Raw genomic sequence first — 18,717 nt, 5'->3', positions numbered from 1 at the left:
CAAACAGTACCTGCCTGGTTCTAGAAACCCAAGGGCTAGAGAAATACTGACCAATTGATTCCAGATCCTAGAAAACTCTGATCTGTGGGGAATTAAGGGTTGGAATGATACTAACTAGGGGATACCGGAGCCGGAGATATAGGTGAGAGACCTCAGAGTTGGGGAGATACTCAGCATGGAACCTCAGGATAAAGGAGATGCTGACCAGAGGAGCCCAGAGCTAGGGAAACACTGATCAGGATAGGAAAGGTCTTAGCCAGGGGAGCCTTTGTTGGGGAAACCTCAAGAAGGGGCTTGTGGGACTGGGGAGACATTGATCGAAAGATCCTATAACCAGGGAGATGGCCAGAGTATCCAAGGAGTAGCTCTAACATACCTACTAACATGAAGAGGACCCAGGGCAGCTGCACAATGAGGGAGCGCTTCTGAGCATAAGGATGCATCAGGTACATCATGAGAGGCCCAATGATGAAGAAGGGAACATTGCTGATCTATGAGACAACCATGGCCAAGGTCAGTTCGGAGGTGCAACCCCAAAATCCTTCCCCTCACCCATCACACAAAATAAAAAACAACAAAACAAAACTAATCAACCAAACTTATAAGGAGCACCAGCCCTGAAGTCAGAAGGACCCGAGTTCATATCTGCTCTCAGACACTTAACATTTCCTAACTCTATGACATTAGGCAAGTCACTTAACCCCAATTGCCTCAACAACAAAAAAAGAAAGGAAGGAAATTATCAAATTATTGGACCATCAGTCCATTTACCAGGCCTGTAACTTCCTCCCATCTTGTTTTCAGATTCCAAGAGTAGTTGCCAATGGTTCCATGTTAACGTGGCTGGAGATTTCCATGGAGAACCTCAGGGGCCTGTGCTTGGTCCTGTCCTGTCTAACATTTTTTAACAAGGTGATAAGCACCTCTCTTTGACTTGGAAGAAACAAGCTTCCCTGTCCTACTTCCAAAGCCCATTGCAAGGAGTATGTAGCCTAACTGTCCTTCACTGAAATCTCTTTACACTAATGGGAAATTGTAGTGTTCTTTTCTTTTCTAAAATATGATGGTTCTCTGGAAGCAAGTTTCTTGGGGGACTTCTGGAGGCAGCCTTAGTTTCATCTCCAAATAATAATCACCTCAGATGCAGTCAGGAGTTAAAAGTTCAAATCCTTTATTGTCTCTTTCAAAATAGCCCAGTTAGCTTTCCTTGGTTCCGAGAGCTCTTGCTGCTAGTCCTTTGCCTCTGCCAGCTTCAGCCTCCAGTTCTCTCTGAATCTTGGCTCTCAATCTCCTAAACTGACCCTTTGCTGAGGCTTGTCCTTTTATGTCCTTTTTTAGAGGTGTGAACTCAAAGTTGACTCCTCCTCCAAGAGAGTGGGATTCTGACTTGTGAATCTGCAACGCTAATGTGTGAACTAATGTATGAACTTTTAAAGGTGTGAAAGGTGTGAACTCTGAATTAGAGAACTGCTAAGCACGATGCTAAAATTAGACAACTGACATCGTTTTGTAAGAATCCTAACAGGAAAGGACTTGTAATAATCAGAATTTACTTGATTCACAGAGGAAATGGTCAAAACATATTGTCAGAGAAAACTATCAGTCATTTGTCGTCTCTTCCTGCCATAATTTGTAATAACAACAAAGCTTTTTTTTTTTTTAATCTGATCTGTACTTGAAAATTATGAGCTAGGAAGAGTTGCATCTGTTGCTCTGTGACAGCTAGGTGGATGGAGGATCAGATGTGAAATCACAAAGCCCTGAATTCAAATCCAGCCTCAGATACTAAACAGATACTAAACTGTCTGACCTCTTACGATTTCCTCATCTGTAAAATAGGGATAATTATAGCATTTACCTCTTTGTGAAGATCAAATGAGATAACTGTACCCAGAACCTGGTACATAGTGAGTGCTATGTAAATATTATCTGTCATTGTTATTTTCCCTTTGAAGGGATATCATTGAATGTCAGATTAGAGCAGTAGGATGGATTTAAACAAATGAAACTGAATAGAACTCTTACATTTGGGGGCAAAATACTAAATACAAGTATAGGATGAGATAGATATGGTTAGAGAGTAGTTTATATGAACAAAAACAGTTTTAGTGGGATACAAACTTAAACATGAATTAAGAGCATGCTATGGAATCCAAAAAGGCTAATGTGACCCTGGGCTGCACTGAGAGGCACTAGGGCGCCCTGGAAGGCTGGAGAGCTGTGGGAGGACACCCAGGTGTCAAAGGACCTTTAATTCACATTATATATAGATCAGCTGAAAGACATGGACTTGGTTGACCTGGGGAAGAGAAGTCTCAGCAGGTCACAACAGTTCTGTTCAAGTATCTGAAGGCTTGCTGGATGAAGGGAAGATGAGAATTTGCTTTGTTTGGCCTCAGAGGGCAGAATCAGGAGTCATGGGTAAAAACTGAAATGACATGCCATCAGGAAACATCTTTTAATCAATTAGAGCTGACCAAAAGAGGAATGGGTTACCTCAAGAAATCATGGGGTTTGACTCTCTGTGACCCCATTTGGGATTTTCTTGGCAGAGATACTAGAGGGGTTTGCATTTCCTTCTCCAGCTTATTTTACAGATGAGGAAACTGAGGCCGAAACTGAGGATAGTCAGAAGATATCCATATTGGAGGAGATAGGACTTAAAAGTCACTCAAGGACCTAATTTTACAATATCTCAAAGAATTAGGGAATTTGAAAGACTAGTCCAGAAAAAATCATAGCATATTAGCAACAGAAAAAGTCAACTACCAATTCATATGTCTACTTTCTTGTCTCTAGAAAATCTTTTTGAGAATGGTTTATGAAGGCATTAAGGGCATCCTTGGTGAAAACATGAGAATGAACCATAAAAGACATGTTTTTACAGACAACTTTCTTCAACAAATTTTGCAACTAGCCAAGAAATGTAAACAATACAGGATAAGGCTGTTTATTTTTTGTGGATTACCAGAAGCATTTGAACTGATGGCATAAAACAGAGTTTTACAAGTCTTTCCCTGAAAAAAAGTCTTTCCTTAAGCAAACTATCTTCCATAACTACACTGAAATCAGATAGGATTATAAATGGCAAAGAGAAATCATGCCTCTTGACTCTTGACAGAAGGCTAATGTACTAGAGATGACAAATGACTCAGGTCTTTTTGACATGGCTAAGTGTAAATTTTATTTTTGTTTGACCTTATTTATTTGTCACAGAAGAGGGATAGAAAGTCAGTTATGGGACAATAGGGAGAGTATACTGATAGTGATGACTAAAAAAAAGGAAATAAATCAATCAAACATTTGAAAAAAAAAACTATACTAAGAGAGCAGAAGGAACTTCAAAGATGCAGACAAGTAGGGCCATTTTAGAAGTACTATGTTAAAAAAACAAACGAACAAACAAAAGAAAACAAAACAAAAAAACAAAGGGCAGCTAGGTGGTACAATGGACAGAGCACCAGCCCTGAAGTCAGGAGAACCTGAGTTCAAATGTGAACTCAGACACTTAACACTTCCTGGCTGTATGACCCTGGGGTTTTCTTAACCCCAATTGCCTCAGCAAAACCTCCCAAAAAACCAAAACACAACAAAACCTTTATGGGATAAGATTACAGATTTCTTGTATAATCCCTTCTCAGCTCTTCTTTGTCTGAGAAATGATCATAATTGTTTTTATTTGTCAAAAGTCCATAATATTAAAAAAATAAAAAGATGTTTAAAATACACTTCATGACAGGTATGACAAAGATAATAGTTTTGTTCAAAGTAGATTGAGTTCCAACATCAAGTGAGGTATAAAACATATCCAATAAAAAAGTATTCCTCGGTATCATTGAGAATATTTTGCTCTAAGTTTAAATAAAAGAAGTGTTATCTTTTGATGAGAAGAATCTTTACTACTATTTGGTGATGACATCTGATGAACTGAGCCAGGTTCTCAGAATAGCATGAAGTTTTACCAAAGAAATTCATAATCTTGGGATTGCTCTAACCATCCATAGTGGACAAAATGGATGAAAACTCCGTATTTCCCATTTTATGACATGAAACCCAGTCCATTAAGACACAGAACTTAGAGTGGCACTGCCAATAGATAATGAACTAGAAATTGATGGGAATGCTGGGGACTTTAAGTGATCTCAAGGTGCTCGCTGCCACAAAAGCTCATTTCCCAACTATGGTACTCTTTTGGTGATGTCATGTGACTGTAAGTAGTAGAATATCATGATCAGAAGAATTACATTTGAGGATTATCCAAAGGGTGATAAAAAGATGCATGGTGGGTTTAAACAGATTGCATATCCTCCTCCTTTCTCTCTCCTTTCCTTGAAGAGGTCTGTGGTCTACAGGACATTGTATATACTGTCAGATTTGATCACTATGTATGTTGTTTTTACTCTCTCTTTCTTTTAGGAGTAGGGAATGGTTAATGAGTGACAGTTATTTTTGGAAATATAAAAACAAGAGGTATTAATAAAATATTAATTTAAATAGAATTATCAAATTATGATGTTTGTGACCAGAAGAAGAGGTGGGATGATTACTTAGTGATAAAAAGAGTTAATAGACTGACCACCCAAGCACCGAATTGATATCTACAGAATCTGAAAGAAGAGGGGATCCCTACAATGCACTGGGTAAATCCTCAATTAAATATTTATGGGGAAAGGCAGACAAGAATCCCACATGATGAGATGTGGATAGGTTGGCTTCTGTGTCAGTAGAAAAAACAGAGGTATCTGTGAGACCCCAAGTCTGACAGAATATTATGTGGTAGGCTCTGTGGGGGCCCATCTTTGAAATGAACAATCCACAATTTCTTACCTCAGGATATTCAGAGTCCCAGGGCCCCCTAGGAGACCTGAGTATATATAGTCTGCTCTGGAAAAGGCCAAAGGACAGGTTCCCAAATGATGGATGCTCAGGAATATTTTCTAGAGGACCGGACAAAGCTAACTTTCTTCAGAAGTCCAGCTAAAGCCCCACTGTGGTCAGAACCTCACCTGAAGTTCTGTTTTGAATTCTGGGGGCACATTTAAAGGAGAATATTGAAAACCTGGAGTGTAAAGAGAACAAACCCCATTGATGAAAGGACCAGAGACTATGCCAGATAAGAATTCGTTGAAAGAACTGGAAATAATAATAGCTAATATTCACACAGCTCTTACTATGTGCTAAACACTTAAAGTTTTAATTGCATTTGATCCTGCTATTATTATCCCCATTTTATAGTTGAAGGAACTAAGTTGAAGGACAGAATTAACTGACTTGCTTAGGGTCGCACAGCTATTAAGTGTCTGAGGTCCGATTTAAATGGGCTAGCACTCAGTCCACTGTCAGCTAGCAACCCTCTTGGTGGCAGCTGGGAATGGTCATCTCAAACTAGATTGGAGACCTGTCTTGCAGAAGGATTAGATTTATTCTGCTTAATCTGGAACTATGACCAAAGAGCTATAAAACTGTACATATCCTTTGACCCAGCAGTGCCATTACTGGGTCTGTATTCCAAGAAAATCATAAAGAAGGGAAAAGGATTCAGATGTGCAAAAATGTTTGTGGCAGCTCTTTTTATGGTAGCAAAGAATTGGAAAATGAGTGGATGCCCATCAATCGGGGAGTGGCTGAATAAGTTGTAGTATATGAAGGTAATGGAATGTTATTGTTCTATAAAACAATGATGAACAAGCTGATTTTAGAAAGGCCTGAAAATATTTATACAAACTCATATTGAGCAAAACAAGCAGAACCAGCAATACATTTTACACAATAACAGCATGAGTGTGTGATGATCTACTATGAAAGACTTGGGTCTTTCTCAATGGTTCAGTGATCCAAAGCAATCCCAAAAGACAGAAAATGCCATCTGCTCTCCCATGGTTTTTCCCTTTTACCCTGAAGCAATATGTATTAAAAATAAATAAACTAAGTGGAAAAAAATAAAAAGGAAAAAAAAGATTTATTCTGCTTAGTCCCAGAGGGAATTGGTTGTGATGTTTCAGAGCAGAAGGCTTTATTTCCTTTGAGGACTATCCAAAAAGGGAAGAAGTATCCTTAGAAGACTGAGAGCTCTCTCTTACTGGAAGTGTTCCATATGGATGAGTTCTTGTTGGGAATATTACACCAGGAAATTCTTACATGAGTAAGAGTTAGACTGGACACCTTTTGAGGTTCCTTCCGACTGTAAATTTCACAAGCTTCTCAAGAGCAAGGATTGTCTTTTATCTTTCTTTGTATCCCTAGTTTGGCAGAGTGCTGGGCACAGGATAGACACTTACTAAGTGCTGGGCACAGGATAGACACTAAGAAATGCTTGCTGAATGATTTGTTGACTGTCTGACCTGAATTCCAGAGTCAATATCTCCCTCATTCAACTTTCTCAGATATAGCTACAGATAATTATAGAGGTAAAGCTGAAAGAGCCCTTAGAGGTCCCCTAGTTTCATCTCATTTTACATGTCCAGAAAAGTTAAGTGACTTGCTCAAAGTCACAAAGCTACGAAGTGGCAAAGCTCAGATGGAAACTCTGGTCTTTCCACTGAACCAACCCTGTTTATAATTGTTTAGTATGACCCCTGGTTATAATTAATCTAGCATCTGATTGAATAGCTCTAATCAAGGACCTAAAAAAAAAAAGTTGTCCCAAAATATTCTGAGTGTCATGTCTCCCCATCAAGCTGGTGGCTTTCTGGCTCTCCTGCTCTATCTTTCTCAAGGGGAAATTGAAGCTGCAGAACTGCTTCAAAGTAGAAAAAGCTGTTTTGACAAGTAGTGAGACTCCTGTCTTTAAGTAGAGGTTAAATGAACACTTAATGGGGAGCTGCTACCTGGATATGGGTTGGACAGCTAGGTGGCACAGTGATAGAATATTGGGCCTGGAGTGAGAAAGACCCGAATTCAGATGTGATATCATATACTTTCTAGCTGTGTGATCCTGGTTAAGTCACAAAACAGAAACTGTTTGCCTCAGTTTCCTCATCTGTAAAATAAACTGAAAAAGGAAATGGCAAACTACTGTAGCATCTTTGCTGAGAAAACCACAAATGGGGTCACTCAAAATTCAGCATAGTAATTACATCTTTTTTTGTTGTTTGCTTGGTTTTTTTTTCTTGTGTTTTTTTCCCTTTTGATCTGATATTTTGTGCATCATGACAAATATGGAAATATGTTTAGAAGTGCACATGTTTAGAAGAAGTGCATGTTTTTAATCCATATCAGACTGCTTGTCATCTTAGAGAAAGAGAAGGGGGGAGGAGAGGGAGAAATATTTAGAACACAAAGTTTTGCAAAGATGAATGTTGAAAACTTTTTTTGCATGTATTTGAAAAAATAAAATACTAGTTTAAAAAAAAAACCCAAAGAATCAGACATGACTGAAAGCAACAGCATCAGTGAGTTGAACCTGGATACTGGTCCTACTTTGCCATTAATTTGCTGTAGGATCTTGGGCAATTCCCTTTCCTTCTTTAGATAAAAATTCCTCCTATAAACATTTCGATCATTTCTAACATTGGTTTTGGCTCTAAATACTAAAGTCCTATTTTCCTTCTGAGATTCCTCCCGGATATGAAATTCCTAGCTTCTGCAGGGCTGGGCTTCTCTCAACAGCCCTAGTAGTAGTGCCAAGGGGCAGAGGCCTCTCCAGCAAGAATGGCTGGTGTCTGAGAATTACCAGAACCAGAGAAACTAGGGGAGAGCAGCAGCTGGGCCAGCAGGCCCAGGGATCTCAGATCTGTGATGCTATCAGGCTTCCCTGGGGCATGTTCTAAACCAGCCTCCAAGTGTCAGATTTAGGTCACACCCTGATGCTCAAGTAAAGGAGTTTATGAGCAGATATTTCTTAAGACTAGCACTAAGATGAGGAGGTGGATTTCAAAAAAAGCAGGAAAGACTTACATGAATTGAAGCTAAGTGAAATAAGCACAACCAGGAGAGCATTGTACACGGTAACAGAAATATTGTGCAATGATCAACTATGAATGACTTGGCTCTTCTTAGCAATACAATGATTCCCAAGACAATTCCAAAAGACTCATGATGGAAAATGCTATCCACATCCAGAGAAAGAACTATGGAATCTGAATGTAGTTTGTATTATTTTCATTTTTTTTTTTTGGTTTTTCATGGATTTTCTTTATGTTCTGTTTCTTCTTTCACAACATGACTGACATGGAAATATGTTTACATGATTGCACATGTATAACCTATATCAGATTGTTTGCTGTCTTGGGGAGGAAGGAAGTTGGGAGAAAAAAAATGGAACATAAAATTTTACTTGCAGTATAGAAAGCTATTTTTACATGTAATTGGAAGAAAAATTACTCAAAAAAGACTCAAGGCACTTTGTCACCTTAGCCTTTTCTTACCCAGTCCTTCCATACTCTAGATTTAGCCATGCTTCCCTCTCCAACTATTCTCAAGTTCTGTCCTCCCCCTTCTACAACACCTCTAGATTACTGTATTATAGGATTATAAAATTTAGTGCTGTAAGGAACCTTAGAGACTATTCCAACTACTTCATTTTACAAATAGGTAAACTGAATCTCAGAATGGCAAAATGATTGTCTAAGGCCATACTGTTAATAAGTACAAATTTTAAGGATTGAATCCAGAATCCAAACAACACCAATCTTGTTTACCCCAAACTCTTGTTTCTCTAAAAGCTGAAAGAAAAAGATCTCAAGTCAGTGAGGTCAACCTTATATTCAAGTGGAATCTCTTCCACAATCTCTATTTCCCCATAACTGTCTCCATTTACCTCCTCCACTCCTGGATCTGTCTTTTGTGGATTCACAAAATGCCACATATTCTTCTCCTTTCTAGATTTCACCAGTTTTTCAACTTTTTCCCTCAGACTTTCCTAACCACTCCAGTTTCCTGGACTTCTTCTCTATTTGAACCTTTCCTAATCCCTGCCCTTGGTCACCAGCTAAGACATATATATCCCTGGGTATCTAGGTTGCCTAGGATAGAGAAATAACTCATTCCTACTCTTGAGGGTCCAGTTTGTGCTATCACTAAGCTCTGTCCTATAACTGGAACTTTGAAGACAAGGGAAAAACCAAAAAGTGGAAGGAGAGAGGAAAGGAAAAAGAGCACAGAAGATGGTTAATTAATAATTGCTTGCCTCCTCTCAAACTTTACATTTAAAGTTCTTGCCTTGACAACCCTGTAAAAAGTCATGTAAAGATAAAATGACATTTTGTGCTCATTTTACAGAGGAGGAAAATGAGGCTCAAAGAGGAAATGATGTGACCAAGATCACATAGCTAGACTAGATTTGGGAGTCAGGTTCTAGATTTAGGACTTAAACACAAGTTTCCTGAGATCTAATCAGCCTTAAACTGTCTCTACCCAACCACCGGAACAAGGGACTGAAGGAAGAGGCTAAAGGTTTGGAGGTTTTCTCAAAGCCTAGAGATAATAACAGACATTCCTAAAGACATGTCTATGCACTGTGCATGGATGGAAAGGCATTTTGCTAGCTCCACGTGGAAGCTAATAGAGGTCCAAGCTAATAGAGGTCCATGGTAAACATTAGGCCTGAGGGGACATTATCTATCCTGACTCAAAAGACTGGGAAAAAGAAATTTCTTCAGATACAACTGAAGCTCTCTGAGAGTGGGCTGGTTCAACTCCATCCCACCCCAAGTTGCTGGTGTCCTCAACAACCCTCACTCCAGCCCCATTTCTCCCTTTCTGGACTCATAAAATTCACAAAATACTAGAATGGCTCTTAAATAAAACCACATTTTGTGATTTTATGAGTCTAGACTCAGAGAGGGAAATAGATTTGCCCAAAGAAACACAGCCAATAAATGAAAGAGCTGGATTTAAAATCAGGGTTTCCTAATCCCATTCTAATGTTTTTCCCATGTAACCCCTTCCTCATATCCACTCAGTGCCCCCCTTACACTCAAATCTCCTCCCTGGTCCCCCTAAAGGTCCCCAAAAAACCCAGGTCAAATTAGGACATCCCAGAGTCTTACCCAGAGAGAGTCTTAGGACCTGAATTCCAAACTTTCTATGTGAATAGCATCCTGAGTCCTTACCTTTTCTCCAAGCTACCTGGCTTAGCACCAGAATAATTCACCACCCCCATTCTCACCGAGTTGTAGAACTCAGCCACCAGAGTTGAATGCTGATAATTGCTTTCACACCAATCGACCTCGGAGCTCTGATATGAGAATATGCTGGCCATGTCTCTTCTGGGTTGCCTTTGGCCATGGAGGCAGGAGCAGGTGAGTCTCTTACAGGTGAGCAGTCAGGGAGGAACCCATTGGGAGGGACCAAGGGAGGCGGGCAAGGATGGAAATCTGGGCTTGACAGACATTAAGAAGAAAAACCTGATCTTCTGGCTCCATCCTGATTATACCAATATCTCAGAAACTAGCAGCTCTAGGACTATGGCATTTCACTATGAGGCCAGGCAGGAATTAGGACCAGGTAGTCACCTTAGTAGCAAAGGGAAGTGGAAGGAGAGAATCACTGTGGAGAAGACTTCTTAGATAAAGTCATAGAATCTAAGTTTTTATTAGAGCTGGAAGAGACCTTAAATAACTTCTAGTCCATTTCCTCTCATTTTAGATAGAAGGACTGTGAAATCCAGAAAAGTGACTTTCTCTCCATGGCCTTTTTTAAAAAAAAAATTTTTTTGCCTGTGTGTGTGTGTGTGTATACATATTATATGTCCGTGTTTTTTTTTGTGTGTGTGTGTGCGTGTATGTATATATATGTCTGTGTTCATACTATCTATATATGTCTGTGGTTCCTGCTATTTCTCCCCAAAAAGAATGTAAACTTCTTGAGAGAAAAAATTTGATATTTTGTCTCTGTCACCTAGCATAGTACCTGGTATATAGTGGACATTAAATAAATGCTTTTTGAAACAACAGTGCTAGACTAAGTAATATTGTCAAAGTTTGGCTCCAAGAAATGTACCTCCTTCCCTCCTTTGCAAAGGTAAAAGACTATAGGTGTATAAAACTGCCTATAATGTCACTTAGTTATTGTGCTCATTTTGCTGAGCTGTTTCTTTATTCTTTGTTATAAGGAATAGTTCTTTATAGAAGAGGGAAAAGCCTAAAGAAAGGAAATTGGGCTAGCTATGTCCACAAAGGTAGTGACAGATCAAGGATTAGCATTCAGGTTTCTCAGATTTAAAATGCAATTCTTCTTCCAGGACAGACTCTTACCCCAAAACCCTTGCTTAATAATACTCTTCCCATTACAGGCTGGCTGTGACCATGAACTAGCTCTTCTACAATCTCTCTTCTCTGTTCCTCCTTCCTCGAAGTTCTCCATCCTCAAAAAATAATCACTCAGTCTCATTGCCTGGGAACACTCCCCAGGAATGTAACCCTAGTTGAACAAGTCATAGCTGCTTCTGAAGTTAAAAAGTGCATTGAGGTTTATGAATTCAATCCTTTAAGATCCTTCAGTATATTAAAGTCCTAAGATACCTTGAAATCCTAGGATCACAGGATTTCCAGTTGGATAGGACTTTAGAAATAATTTCTCCTACCACCCTTATTTTCCAAAGAGTTTACTGAGCATGTTCCAAGTGCTTAGAAGTTCTTATAAGGAGAAAAGGTTCAAAGTGAGGCCCTCTTCTCTTCCCAGTTACAAAGACCCCTTGTTCCTTGAAAGAAGAAAGTACTTTTCCCCTTCTCCACATATTACTGCTGGTCTGAGTGATCTTCTACAGGGCCAGACTTTTAACTCTGAGGAGACAAACCTCCTACATTCAGATGGTTTGGACTTAAGGTCACCAATGCTTTGATGACTTTGGTGTGGGCGCCATTTTTGTCAATCTCAAAGTCTTATTTAGGAATTCTTGTTAATCTCATGTCTAGTTTGAGATCTCCAAGCATTTATAGGACTTCTAGAAAGGAAGACTTCAAAAAATTTAGAACACTGAGGGATTATTTAATGCCCACAGGATACTAAAGAGGATCCTTTTTAATTTAGGAAACTTCTCTGGCAAAATGATCCTATAGAGTTAAATCATCTAAGGCCTGTTTCATTTATGTTTCATGATCTCGTCATCAGAATAAGATCTTAGAATCACTGTGAATTCTCAAGTACTTAATACTCCAAAGATCTCTGAGATCTTTCTGGGGCTAGCATTGGGCACAGCCGGTTGCACATGTGTGCTTGGCAAAGATGGGGTGTAGGCAAGAGATTTCTTCTCTTGCCCCAGGTTCCAGCTATTTGCCAATATGCTTGCTAAGTGCTTTCTTCCCTAGAATGGGAGCCCCACCCTACACATGATAGAAGCAGAGAGAAACATCTCCTAATCCTTAAATTTCAGGGGAATTTTTTCCCCATTGATCCAGCTGGCCTCCCTTGTTCCATTCCAGAACCTCTTAGGCTTCCTGGGCCCTTCCTCCAAAGCCCAACCTTATCTACGCTGAGACTAAGTCTTGTAAACTCCATCCTTTGCTGAAAAGGATGCTGAGGGCTTTCCTCTGGTTCTGTGGATAGCAGGAAGGGAGTTGGCATTCTCTTTGAGAGCTGCCTCTAGGAGCCTGAACAAACCACTTTTCTCTGGGCTTGAAATGTTTTTCTTTGGAAAATGAGGAAGGTTGGACTAAATGGAGTAAAGTAAGATATAATGGAAAGAGCTTAGAATTTTACACTGAAAGACCTGGATTCAAGTAGTTACTGTTCAAATTATTAGCTCTGTGACTTTTGAAAATGTTTTTTTCAGCTATGACACTTGGTTCTTCTCAGTGGTTCAGATTGATCCAAGGCAATCCCAATAAATTTTGGATGGAAAACACCATCCACATCCAAAGAGACAACTATGGAGACTGAATGGAAATTAAGACGTGTTCACTATTTGGGGGGCTTTTTCTTTTTCTTTTTTCTCTTGTGGTTTTTTACCTATGTTCTGATTTTTCTCTTCCAACATGATTCGTAAGGAAATATACCAAAAAAATGTACATGTATAACCCCCCAAAAAGTTGTTTTTACATGTAACTTGGGGAAAATAAATTTTTTTAAAAAGTCTTTTCTCCTTTCTAGGTTTGAGGTTAGCTATTTGTAAAATGGGTTGGATGTGGTCCCTAAGGCACTTCTAACACTAAGATTTTTTGGTGCTCTTAGAAAAGACAGATTTTGAAATTAACAAGAAATCCCCCTGCACCCCTTCCCAATTTCCACCCAAGAAGCCCTGAACAGTGACCTCTATAGTTAACTTTAAGTTGAGCTAGACTCCCTAACCTGTCTCTCCTTTTCAAAGCTGATCTAGCTCTGACCTAGCAGGAGCTGGATCTGAAGAGATCACCCAATCCAACATCACTAAAGAGGGATGGGGAGAGGTACCTCCTTCCTTCAAAGAAGAGGCAAAAGACAAAGAATCTGGAAAGGGAGGAAGACCTTGAGACTGACCTTTTTGTTTTGCTTGAATATAGGCACCTTTATCAGGATTCTCAGTGGTTGTGGGGGGTAGGGGAGGGGGGGAAGGAGGAAGGAAGCCCTATTCCAAAGACCTCTAACCTCCTCTGAGTGTGAATAACCCTCCTAGAGGACAATGTTCCCAGACTTATGTAGGAATGAAAAAGAAGTAAGGTAAAGGGCTGGCAGCCTCAGGCTCAAATCTGACCTACTAAGAGAGCCTTGAGGTAGAGATGTGCTGGACTAGAGTCAATGTGTGGATTTGTATATTTTATTAAGAAAGGAGGGGGAAGTCACTTCAGAAAGATGAAGGAAGGGAAGGAAGGAAGGGAGGAAAGGAAGGAAGGGAGGAAAGGAGTGAGGGAGGAAAGGAAGGAAGGAAGGAAGGAAGGAAGGAAGGAAGTGATGTAGAGAGCCCCAATGATGTCTTGACTTGAGAGGTCCATGAGGTAGAAACTCCTTGAAGGAGAGATATTCCTTGAATCCTTCCTTCTGCAAAAGACCCACCCCTGGGAATCAAGATAAAGGGGTTTCATTCTGTTTATCTTGGTGGGACTAGTTGAGTCCAGGACCACTCCTATTTAGCAGGAGCTGGAGATCTAGATTTCAACCTCTGTTGGAGATCAGTCCAGGGATACGCATTCAAATGGAAAACTTCAATTTGAAGATTTTGGTCTGATTTCAACTCAAATTGCACGCAGGCCTTAGCCAAGGTTCAATTTTTAAAAGGGGCCACTGGGCCTAACTCCTTGCAGAAGACCTAAAAGCAGTTATCATGCCAGGCCAAAGGACCTCCCTTGGCATAGCTGCGACCCTCTGTCTGCCGAGAAGACATTCTCTTTTCAGCATTAATCCCTCTTTATCTCTCTCACCTATTTCCCTAACAGGACCACACCCCTCTTTACCTCTCAGTAGGGATTTCTCTGCTAGGAACTTTCTCTCTCACTGCCAGGACTCCTCTGCTAGACCTGTAATGCCAAAGGTCACTTTTAATGGGGTGACCAGTTCCTCCATTTGTCCTATTTCATAATTCTGCTTTAAGGTCATGACCGTCCCCTCTTAATGGTTGAGATAAAGGTGTTATAGACATTCCTTAATGTCATTGGAATATCAGTAACCTCCATCTATGAGGCTATCCCCACCTAGGTCTCTCCATTCTGTCATTGTTCTTATTATTCCATAAAAGGCTTGCTGTCCCCGATACTCGGGGCTAGACTCTTTGAGATGATAGTCTCGTCTAGCCCTGGGAGCCATTGGTCCCAGTATTTCTCTCCATTTAATAAACTATTGAATTGGTCTCTAATCTCTGTCTTGCTCAGTTTCTTTTGTCATTACATTTGGAGGCCCCAGCGAGATGATTAGAAAATGAGCAGGATTAGAGATGAGACTTTCTGGTCTCTGCTTTGGGCAGGGTGGCTGCGAATCTGAACTCTTGGCCTGGAGAGGTCTGGCCCTCCTGGATTTCTTTCCAGAACCTCCGGGAAAGAGAGCAGTTTCCCAGCCACAATAGCCTGATGGTAGACAACCCCATTTCAGCCACAGGAGAGTAAGTTTGTCTGGGTACCTTTTGGGGTACCATGTGGTTATGTCTTAAGACTTGTTTGTTTGGTTTGGTTGATGAATAACTGGATTCACCAGGTTGCACAGTTGTCACTTTTGGGGTGACCTTTTCTTGGGGTACCGGTTGGTTTGGTTGATTAGTGAATAACCGGACGTGGGGTCACTTGGGGTGTCCTTTTTGGGGGTGCCATTTGCTTGGTTGATGAGTGGCCTACTGGACGCAGGGGGTCGCTACTAGAGTGTGATGGAATTTTGGACAAAGTAAAGACTTTTTCTTTCCTTATCTTGTGGTGGACATTGCAGTCATCAAGACTGCAGTCGTTGTTTGGAGCTCTTGGGAGCTCTGGCACAATTCTTTAGGAATTGCTGCGGCTCTATCTCTAAAAAAAGGCTGTAAAGGTTGGGAAAACTAAGTTTTTACTTGTATGCAATCTAGACACTCTGCGGCCTCAAAACTCTTTTCCTGGAACAGATGCTTTGCTTGAGGAAACTCTGTCCAACTCTTTTCCAGAGACAAAGGCCCATCCTTTGCATTTCTAAGAGAGGTCCTCCTACTTCTCCCATCAAGTGGGAAGTATATACATTTGAAAATGGGACTCAGTTTCCCTGTTTGGGTCATCCTGTGTTAGTTAAAGCAATGCCGGCCCCTCTGGCTTTTGCATGCTCAGGGGGCTATCTACAAAGACTGGGGGTTTTTTAAAACGCCATTTGATTTGGCTTTAATGTTAGTGTCCTACTGAATGTTGTAATTGTGCAGTCTAAAGTGTGATCAGTGTTCTGTATGTCTTGTATGTTATTAGACAGTCTAGTTGTGCTCTGTATTCTACGTGATTTTTTGTGAAATTGTTTGTAATTTGTTTGTCTGTTTCGGTAACTTAAGAGCTCTGTTAAATTTAAGAGCAATGATCAAATCTGGGAATTGGTTATTTCAATACTGAACTCCAGCTGGTGAAAATATTTGATTAGGAACTTAAAGATGATTCTAAATTTGGGAAATGAATTGGTTATCCTTAAGTATAAGATCTTAAAGGAACAATAGCTTCTTAAAGAAGTTCTGTTAACTTGCCTGAAAGAGGTCATGTGCCTCTAATTTTACCTAAAGTATGTAACAAGGACTTTTCTGAAAGCTTCATCCCTGGCCAAGCTGGGCTTAGGAGAAGTTCATTGGGAATAATGGCCACATGGGGGCAGAAGGAGAGAAAGCAACTATGTTGTTTTATTATTTGAAATGAGATAGAAATGGATTATATGCTTTAAATCCAGCTCTGCTGGACATGTGGGTTTTATGGGATTCCCCCACCCACCCACTGATTTCTGCTACTTTAAATGTTGTGTGGGGTAGGGATCTTTTGTAAAGATTTAAACTCGCTCCCCCCATGCTACTTCAGCTATAGGAACCATTTAGTTAGCCTGGAGTGATTTCACTCCCCACTCTTGTGGAATTGGGGGAAGGGTAGTCACATGGAATTCTATTCTCCCCCCCTTCCTCTCAACTGTTCCAGACATTTTAAAAGCAGCAAACTGATAAGGTTATGGTAAATATCTGTTTAGGATTTGTTACTAGAGGTAAAATATCTTGGGTTTATAGTTAATATGCACTGCATTTTTTCCCTCCTGTAACTGATTTCTATAATGGTCAATAAGAAATTGTTAATTCAATTATGTCATACCTTGCTGTTTCCAATCTGGTTATGTGTGATCACTATATCCTAAATACTTGAGCAAATAAGTATTTAGTCTGGTCATCTATTGGTTACCAGATATTGTGTCTGGATATTCAAGTTTTTTTTTAAGGTTTTTAACTAATGAGAGGCCACATCTTGTAGCAGTCCTTGTGGACTGGTCTTTCTGTCTCAGACTGTTCTAACTTTTCTTTCTTAGATCTGTTTTTATTTCTAGATTTGGTCAAATTGCAGATATATTGACTTGCTTCTGGGACCTAGATCAAACCTTTGTTTGTCAGCTCGCCACACTACAGACCCATCCCCCTCGCGGACTGAGCATCATCCCTAGCATTGTCCCTGTCCAGCTTGAAGACGCAAATGACAGCCATCGCCCACTTTTCCTGATGTAATTTGGACTGATGGGGGGGAGTGGGAAAGTGGCTGACTTGTTAAAATTTTCACTGTATTACTGTGTGTTTAAGATTTGGAACAGAAATTGTTAAACTTGTGTAACTATTGCTATTATGTTTGAAGGACTTTTAGTCTGTTATGTATATGCATATGTGTATGATTTGTATGTGGGAGGGTCATTTGATAATTCCTTTCCAAAAGAAAAAAAAAGGGAGGAGAAGAAATAGAAAATTGGGAAAACTGTTATCTTGCTAGTTCAGATTTAATTGGAAGTCCTTTAGTCCTTGCTTAAATTTACTAGACTACGATTTGCTGGTTGTGCTTTATCTTGGAAATCCCTTATTCTGTTGGAATTGCCCTGGCAGACTCAGTTTTGGGGATTATTTTTTAGAAACAACCAGAAATTGGATACCTGTCTTGGAACTGGCAGTCTCTCTGAGCTGTTTCTCCACTCCTGTTACCCCAGATCCTTAATTAGTAGTTCAGCGTACTTAAAAGGACCTTGTTGATATCGAGGCCTCTAAAAAGTTTGGGGTTGCATGCCTTGGTCTAAACTGCATAATCTGCTCAGAAATCTGTATTCTAGTGGCAGCCTTGTTTGTTCCTCTGGGTGGGACAGGTGGGGCTACTCCAAGCCTCTCTCTTCTCTCCTGGAGCCAGCTGCCCCTCTGAATGGGCAACACAACTGCCTTGAGCCTGCTGCTCTCCATAAGCAGAGGCCGAGTCATGCACAAATGACCACAGCTATCCATATGCTCCCCAATTGCAGAGGATCTGACAATTGATTGTCAGAAATAATTGAAATAAGGACCCTTGTGTATTGCTTATTAATTCTGGGGTTATCAGGGAGAGACTTGTCCTTGTATTGGTCTAGCTTTATTTTGATTTACTTCACATAGGGTTGTTCAAATTATAGTGCTAAGGCCTTCTAGAGGAAAGTAATTCAAAGATTTGAATAGTTCCAAGAGAAAAAGGAGGGAATGTAATGCCAAAGGTCACTTTTAATGGGGTGACCAGTTCCTCCATTTGTCCTATTTCATAATTCTGCCTTAAGGTCATGACCGTCCCCTCTTAATGGCTGAGATAAAGGTGTTATAGACATTCCTTAATGTCACTGGAATATCAGTAACCTCCATCTATGAGGCTATCCCCACCTAGGTCTCTCCATTCTGTCATTGTTCTTGTTATTCCATAAAAGGCTTGCTGTCCTGATACACGGGGCTAGACTCTTTGAGATGATAGTCTCATCTAGCCCTGGGAGCCATTGGTCCCCGTATTTCTCTCCATTTAATAAACTATTGAATTGGTCTCTAATCTCTGTCTTGCTCAGTTTCTTTTGGCATTATAGACCTTTACTTCTCTGTTGAGACCTTGCCACTAAGGAAGTCAGCCTCCTAGCAAAAGCTGGCTTCTCAGTTCCAACAATAAACTTCTCTTGCCAATCTAACTTTTCAGATTCGTGAATTCTTTTACAAAGAATCTACGCCAACCAGAAGGGGGTTCCCACAACTTTCTTTTTTTTTTTTTTTTGGCTATCATGATTTTATTTATTTATTTACTTATTTACTTATTTATTTATTTATTTAATTTAATAGCCTTTTATTTACAGGATATATTTACATGGGTAACTTTACAGCATTAACAATTGCCAAACCTCTTGTTCCAATTTTTCACCTCTTAC

The 18,717-nt window shown here is 40.0% G+C and overlaps 1 protein-coding gene across 14 annotated transcripts in view; it reads right to left on the bottom strand.

The window, feature by feature from the left end:
- The window catches only part of ACER1 (alkaline ceramidase 1), a 74,844-nt gene that overhangs the window by 14,672 nt on the left and 41,455 nt on the right, over nucleotides 1–18,717 (bottom strand). For 10 of the 14 annotated variants that reach the window (XR_004231198.1, XR_004231195.1, XR_004231203.1 and 7 more), the window contains exons 2-3: nucleotides 10,109–10,321; nucleotides 377–491 (exon numbers count right to left, since the gene is read on the bottom strand). Coding sequence is in view for 2 of the 14 variants with exons in the window: in XM_031947751.1 (XP_031803611.1) it covers nucleotides 377–491; nucleotides 10,109–10,201 (208 nt within the window). In the remaining 12 variants the exon portion in view is untranslated. The remainder of the gene's footprint in view (nucleotides 1–376; nucleotides 492–10,108; nucleotides 10,322–18,717) is intronic. The other 4 variants (XR_004231197.1, XR_004231202.1, XR_004231206.1 and 1 more) reach the window with 2 other exon arrangements.

The sequence above is a fragment of the Sarcophilus harrisii genome, chromosome 1 (genome assembly GCF_902635505.1).
Source record: "Sarcophilus harrisii chromosome 1, mSarHar1.11, whole genome shotgun sequence".
NCBI lineage: Eukaryota > Metazoa > Chordata > Mammalia > Dasyuromorphia > Dasyuridae > Sarcophilus > Sarcophilus harrisii.
The sequence above is the reverse complement of the archived record's forward strand: the minus strand, read 5'-3'. Positions and strand labels throughout refer to the sequence as shown.